Below are 7,500 nucleotides of genomic sequence, written 5' to 3'. Positions count from 1 at the left end.
TGCCACTAAACTTCATTATTTGTTTCAAATCGTGTTCAATATAGATCTCCCTACTGAGAAGGTGTTATGCATGCATTATATTGATGTGGTTTATATTAGCTGTGCAAAAGGGTCCACTTGAAAATAGAAACTAACATCTAATTATCAAGAAGTCTGAGAAAATATAATAAAATTTGGTCATATGACTTGATGAGGGATTTGAATAATGGAAAACTCTTTGTTGAAGTCAAACTGAAAAGGCTGGTTTGTCCAACTAACTAGCATGATCAACCATAATTCAGCAAAGTGAAACACCATCCAAAGCTGTACAGCCCTACATATCAAAGAACCTACATAGTTGGACATGCCAGACTTTTGTGTAAGACCTTGAAGACAGTAACTATCAGTTTACATCCTAAAGACCTGACCTCAGTAATGGAGATGGACACAGGTAATCAAGTACAATTGGCAACACAGACCTAAAAAAATAAATATACAAATACTTTTCTGTGCAGTAGTATACGCCTAAACAACAGTGGAACATAAAAGAAATACATGTACATGTGCCATCATTTCCATCACTGTTGGAGCCCTAATTTAATCTGTTTTATGTATGCACAGAAGTCTTTCCTGTGCATGTGTCTGTGTACATGCTTGAATACATGCATACATATATAGAGGAATGGCAAAATAATCTACTGTGCCGGCAAAATTTCACAAAAAAACACGAAAGACCCATTGCAAATATAGTAAGTGCATATGTATGTATGTTGTGTGTGTGTGTGTGTGTGTGTGTGTGTGTGTGTGTGTGTGTGTGTGTGTGTGTGTGTGTGTGTGTGTGTGTGTGTGTGTGTGTATGTGTGTGTATGTGTATGTATGTATGTGTGTGTGTGTGTGTGTGTGTGTGTGTGTGTGTGTGTGTGTGTGTGTGTGTGTGTGTGTGTGTGTGTGTGTGTGTGTGTGTGTGCATGCGTGTCATGTGTCTGTATTCTTGTCTGCCTTTTTATGACAGTAACAGAAAGACAGACAGATAGATAGATAGACATATAGATAGATAGATAGATAGATAGATAAATAGGTAGGTAGGTAGGTAGGTAGGTAGGTAGGTAGGTAGGTAGGTAGGTAGGTAGGTAGGTAGGTAGGTAAGTAGGTAGGTAGGTAGGTAGGTAGGTAGGTAGGTAGGTAGGTAGGTAGGTTGGTAGGTAGGTAGGTAAGTAGGTAGGTAGGTAGATAGACAGACAGACAGACAGACAGACAGACAGATAGAGATAGATAGATAGATAGACAGATAGATAGATAGATAGATAGATAGATAGATAGACAGAAAAACAAACAGAGACTGACAGACAGACAGATAGACAAACAGACAGAAAAAAATACACAAAGAATAACTAAAATGAGAAGAGAAACCCTAAATCCAACATCTTTTAAGTGTATCCACACGATTGTATTAAAATGTAGAAAATAATGGTGTAATCCTATCATCGCCTATGTCTTAATTATCTCTTTAGGAGATGGGAAAGAGAAAGAGAGAGAGAGAGAGAGAGAGAGAGAGAGAGAGAGAGAGAGAGAGAGAGAGAGAGAGAGAGAGAGAGAGAGAGAGAGAGAGAGAGAGAGGAGAGAGAGAGAGAGAGAGAGAGAGAGAGAGAGAGAGAGAGAGAGAGAGAGAGAGAGAGAGAGGGAGAGAGAGAGAGAGAGAGAGAGAGAGAGAGAGAGAGAGAGAGAGAGAGAGAGAGAGAGAGAGAGAGAGAGAGAGAGAGAGAGAGAGAGAGAGAGAGAGAGAGAGAGAGAGAGAGAGAGAGAGAGAGAGAGAGAGAGAGAGAGAGCATCAGACACATTGACAGAAAGAAAACATGATCAAATCAAAAGAAAGAGAAACATAAATTCCTAACTGTACATCCAGTATTTACTGTACACTTCCACCTAATGAGCTTCCCTCACCTTAAAAGTAATGTCCCATAAGACAGCGTGGGTAGTGAGCATCTAGGCAGCCCATCATTCCTGAGTACCCAGGCAGAGGTGCAGGTACAGGAGCTGGTGAGCCATTTGATGGGCCAGAAGCTCCAAATGAGGAGACAGGAACTACTGCCGCTGCTGCTGTTGTGGGGTGCAGCTGGGGTTTCCCAAGCCTTTCTTCCTCACTCTCTGATTCAGCTCCCTTCTCAAGGTGTGTGATGCTGGCACTGCCTTCACCCAATGTCCTTTCCTCTCTGGATGACTCACAAGTGGATGCAACAACAGTTTCCATGTCTTTATCTTCCCCACTAACCCTGTCCAACCCATTACAAGTAGCCCCTGCCTCTCCACCACCAACACCACCACCACAATCAACAGCAACAAGAAAATCACCCTCCGTCTTTGGGATAATGGAGGAGCGTTTGTGTGAGTCTGTGCTCCTTTTGTTCATGGATGAATAAGCAATGTCTGAAACAGGAAACTCTAACTTAATGACCAAAATTTAGAATTTGGAACTTGACTAAGCAATGCAAAATAATACATTATTATCTTTTAAGGATATCACTCATATTGCTATCTTTTTCATCTTCTCAAGAGCAAGGATAGTGTGAAATTTTCTACAATTTTGCAAGTAAAACAAATAACAATAAATAATTGTAACAAAAAATTATTATTCTTATAATGATAGTAATAACAAAGACAGTAATATCTATAAAATACTAACAGTTAATTCCAGAATAATGAAAAAATAAAAAATAAAAAAACAGCTTTATCATTATTATAATATATAAAAAATGTCCACACTAAAAATAAATAATAATAATAATAATAATAATAATAATAATAATAATAATAATAATAATACAACTGATAATGATATTAACAATAATCATAATATCAATAAAAAATAAACAAATAAAACAATTATGATAATGACAATAATAATAATAATATTGATAATAATAATAATAATAATAATAATAATAATAATAATAATAACAATGATAATAATAGCAATACTGATAATAAGAGTAATAGTAAGAGAAATAGTTATAGTTATAATAATAGTAATAATAATAATAATAATAATAATAATAATAATAATAATAATAATAATAACAATAATAATAATAATAATAATAATAATAATAATAATAATAATAATAATAAAAATAGTAATAATAATACAAAATAATAATCATAAATTTAAAAAATAATAATAACAATAATAATAATAACGATGATAATAAAAATAATAATAATAATAATAATAATAATAATAATAATAATAATAATAATAATAATAATAATAATAATAATAATAATAATAATAATAATAATAATAATAATAATAATGATAATGATAGTAATGATAATGATAACAATAATTAAAATAATAATAATAATAATAATAATAATAATAATAATAATAATAATAATAATATTTATCAATATTGTTATTATCATAATTATAATAGTAATAATAATAATCATAATCATAATTATAAAAATAGTAAAAATAAATAAAACAATAATAAAACATTATTATAACAATAAGAAAATAATAATAACAATAACAATAATAATAACAATGAATAATAACAATAATGAGATAATAAAAAAATTATAATAACAATAATAATAACAATAGCAATAATAATAATGATGATGATGATATTAATAATAATAATAATAATAATAATAATAATAATAATAATAATAATAATAATAATAGTAATAACAATAGTAGTAATAATAATAGTAATAATAACAATAATAATAATAGTAATAATAATAATATTAACATATTATTATTTCTATTCCTTATTATCAATATTAATATCAATATTAATATGTAAAAAATACCAAGTATTATCAATATTAATAATAATAATAATAATAAATAAAACAATAACAAAATAACATTAACAAAAACAATAATCATTCACATTATTATCATAATTGTTATCATAATTGTTAAAATGATTATGATAATAATCATGATGACCAAGACGACAATAATGATCATGATCATCATAATGATGTGATGATGATTGATGACGATGACGATGACGATGACAATGACAATGACAATGACAATGACAATGACAATGACAATGACGATGACGATGACGATGACGATGACGATGACGATGACGATGACGATGACGATGACGATGACGATGACGATGACGATGCTGATGCTGATGCTGATGCTGATGATTATGATCAGGATGAGGATAAGGATGAGGATGATGAGGATAATAATAATAAATAGTAATTATAACAATAATAATAATAATAATAATAATAATAATAATAATAATAAAGATAATAATAAAAATAATAAATTATAATAATAACATTAATAATAACAATAATCATTACAATAATAATAATAATGATAATAATAATAATAATAATAATAGTAATAATAATAATAATAAGAAGAAGAAGAAGAAGAAGAAGAAGAAGAAGAAATAATAATAGTAAATTATAATAATAACAATAACAATAATTATTACTATAATAATGATAATAACAATAATAATAATAATAACAATAATAACAATCATAACAATAATATTAGGAATAAAATTAACATTAATATTAACAATGATAAAAACAACAATGAAAACAATAATAATAATAATAATAATGAAAAATAATGATAATAAAAAATACTATTAGGTGTACTGATATCATCATCTTTACCATAATAATAGAGACAATATCAATAAAATATTATAAACACAAAAGCAACGAATTCCTTGAGCTTTCTTATCAGTTACAACATTAGTTCCCTTACTGCACATGGCAAATCATTATTTTTCCACAGATGGTTTTAAGTATATACTCTTCCAGAAAAAAAAAGCAATTTATATACCCAAAATGACATTTCACTTCAAAATAAAATCTTGAAGATGCAGATGTAGGGTGAAAGACCAATTAAATGATGAAATATTAACCATGACAAGAAGTCCAAAAAAAAAAAAAAGGAAAATATATTGGAAGCTTTGTCATCATGTCTTCCAAAATTATTCCCAAATAGCGGCCATATTTCAATGAGGCCGGATTTCTATTCATCCTCATATCAGGATTGTTCCAATGATTACTTTGTTGCTCAACTGCTTACGGATAACAGAAAAAAAAAATGTTGATTTCCACTGCTGGCCTTGCACTGTGAAGTCTTCTCAACTATTATTATTTGTTATTTATACATGTCTGTGTTCGTTTATTTCTTTGTGTGTGTGTGTGTGTGTGTGTGTGTGTGTGTGTGTGTGTGTGTGTGTGTGTGTGTGTGTGTGTGTGTGTGTGTGCGAGCGTGCATCCGTATGAGTGTGCGTGTGCGTGTGCGTGTGCGTGTGCATGTGCGTGTGCGTGTGCATGTGCGTGTGCGTGTGCGTGTGCGTGTGTGTGTGTGTGTGTGTGTGTGTGTGTGTGTGTGTGTGTGCACATGCCTGTGTCACGGGTTTTTGCATGTCATGTGTGTGTGTGTGTGTGTGTGTGTGTGTGTGTGTGTGTGTGTGTGTGTGTGTGTGTGTGTGTGTGTGTGTGTGTGTATGTGCGTGTGTGTGTGTGCGTGTGTGTGTGTGCGTGTGTGTGTGTGTGTGTGTGTGTGTGTGTGTGTGTGTGTGTGTGTGTGTGTGTGTGTGTGTGTGTGTGTGTGTATACAACCCTCTGCTATCACACTTAATTGGTTGCAGACTAATTAATTCTAATTAGTTCTTAGGGAGACCATGCTAATATTTCTCTATAAACACCAAGGTATGACTGGCAATGAATAACTTTACTGCACGAGAGATGTGCCTAATGCATTTCAATTCTATCATCACCAGAAATTTATGTATCAAGAAGGCTAAAAAATATGATTATATATTAGACATGAGCTGAAAAATTCACCTGACATACATTTTGTGTTGATCATTCATGGTCTTTTCTGATAACACAGTGTGACATCTCCAAAGTTAATAGGTAGATTTGGGTTTAGATATGAAGCAAATACCCCAAACATTGTTATATACTGCAAACACTGCAGGAGTATGGTTTCAGCACCAGGATCAATGAACAACTTATGTCAGGTTTTTTTTCTTTATTCTGACTTTGCAACAGGTCTTGTCGCATTATGCCTAGAGATTGTTGGGTTGTCCTAGTTGTATAGATGTCAAATGAACAACCTGCTTTATTTCAAAACAACTGATGCACATGATGACATAATTAGGTGCATGTTAAATAGCAGAGGTCTATTAATATCTGCAGCAGAAATTGATTGCAAAACACATGATAAAAGAGGGTTGAGTATAAAGGTGTATGCATATGTGTGTGTGTGTGTGTGTGTGTGTGTGTGTGTGTGTGTGTGTGTGTGTGTGTGTGTGTGTGTGTGTGTGTGTGTGTGTGTGTGAGAGTATTAAGTATCTTCTTTAACAATTTCCTCCTTGTCATGTTAGTAAGACTGCATTAGAATACCCTCAGGGGTAGATTCAGAACAAAGGCCTAAGACTCTGGCTTGAGACTTACTTAACTCTGTCAGCCCCTCAAGTCTAAACCACCCAGATCCATTGTTGCTGCACTTGTGCTTTTGACACAGAATTTTTTGGGGCGTGTGGCTGAGCTGAGGAAGATGATGTCTGCTCAAGAGCCGAGCTCTGGAAAGACTGAGCTGTCTCCATCATGGTATTCTGAGTACCATTCTGAGCACCATCCGCCACAGTACTCTCAGGCGTCTCCTTAGAGAATGGTGCCGCCTCTATTGTGTTGTCTGGAGGAAGAAAGTCAGAAATACAGGGTGTCCCAAAACAGTGGCTATAAATTTTCAACTTTCAAAAGTTTAAGGTTGGCAGCTTGAAACAAAGTATAATGGAGATATCTGAGATAGGTTTGCCCTTTGGACACAAGAACTAGAATGAGTTCTCACCCAAACAATTGTGTTTCTGGTAAAACTTTGCACTGACGTAAATTCATTATTGTTTATTAACAAGCCATCAACTGATTGTGATATCAATTGTAAAAATTGACTAGGGACATCCTGTACTTGCATAGCTAAGCAACATATGCATGGTCATGATGGTAGGTAAGGGAATGACACATGTTAAGTTCCCCAATATAGATTTTTTAAGATCTTATATGAACATCAATCCAAATTCTATCCATACTAGAAAGGAACACATAGTAACATATACAGTGAATAGAACACATTTTTTCCCCTTATATTATAACACCAAGCTAGATATCTTACATGAAACATAAAAGTTCTATTCAGAAGCTAGACTCCTGTATATTTAAATGCAGGAATATAATCATCATAATTTTTTTTAAAGTATCATAAGAATCCTTATCAACACAAGAAAAGAAAACCTTTACTTGCTTTAAATGACATCACAACAATAATGCATGTAGAGATGTTTTAGAAAGAAAAAAATCTTTCATCCAATTCATTGAAAAAATATAAAAATATGACTTCCAAAATTGCAATTATACACACCTATACAACACACATGCATGCATTCACACACGCACACACGCACGCACAGACATACACACACGCACACACAGACACGCACAGAC

General features: G+C 32.4%; 1 protein-coding gene across 10 annotated transcripts in view; it reads right to left on the bottom strand.

Moving 5' to 3' along the window:
- The window catches only part of LOC125044193 (ankyrin repeat domain-containing protein 10-like), a 105,832-nt gene that overhangs the window by 19,931 nt on the left and 78,401 nt on the right, over positions 1-7,500 (bottom strand). For 3 of the 10 annotated variants that reach the window (XM_047640681.1, XM_047640679.1, XM_047640682.1), the window contains exon 6: positions 1,921-2,403. The exons of 4 other annotated variants lie outside the window; for them this stretch is intronic. In XM_047640681.1, coding sequence (XP_047496637.1) covers positions 1,922-2,403 — 482 coding nt within the window. In that variant the 3' untranslated portion in view covers position 1,921. Of the gene's footprint in view, positions 1-1,920; positions 2,404-6,453; positions 6,695-7,500 lie in introns of those variants that run through there. 3 more of the 10 variants (XM_047640684.1, XM_047640683.1, XM_047640685.1) reach the window with 2 other exon arrangements.

This window comes from Penaeus chinensis, chromosome 35 (assembly GCF_019202785.1).
Source record: "Penaeus chinensis breed Huanghai No. 1 chromosome 35, ASM1920278v2, whole genome shotgun sequence".
Classification (NCBI taxonomy): domain Eukaryota; kingdom Metazoa; phylum Arthropoda; class Malacostraca; order Decapoda; family Penaeidae; genus Penaeus; species Penaeus chinensis.
Note: the sequence above shows the minus strand (reverse complement) of the source record. Positions and strands in the feature narration are given on the sequence as shown.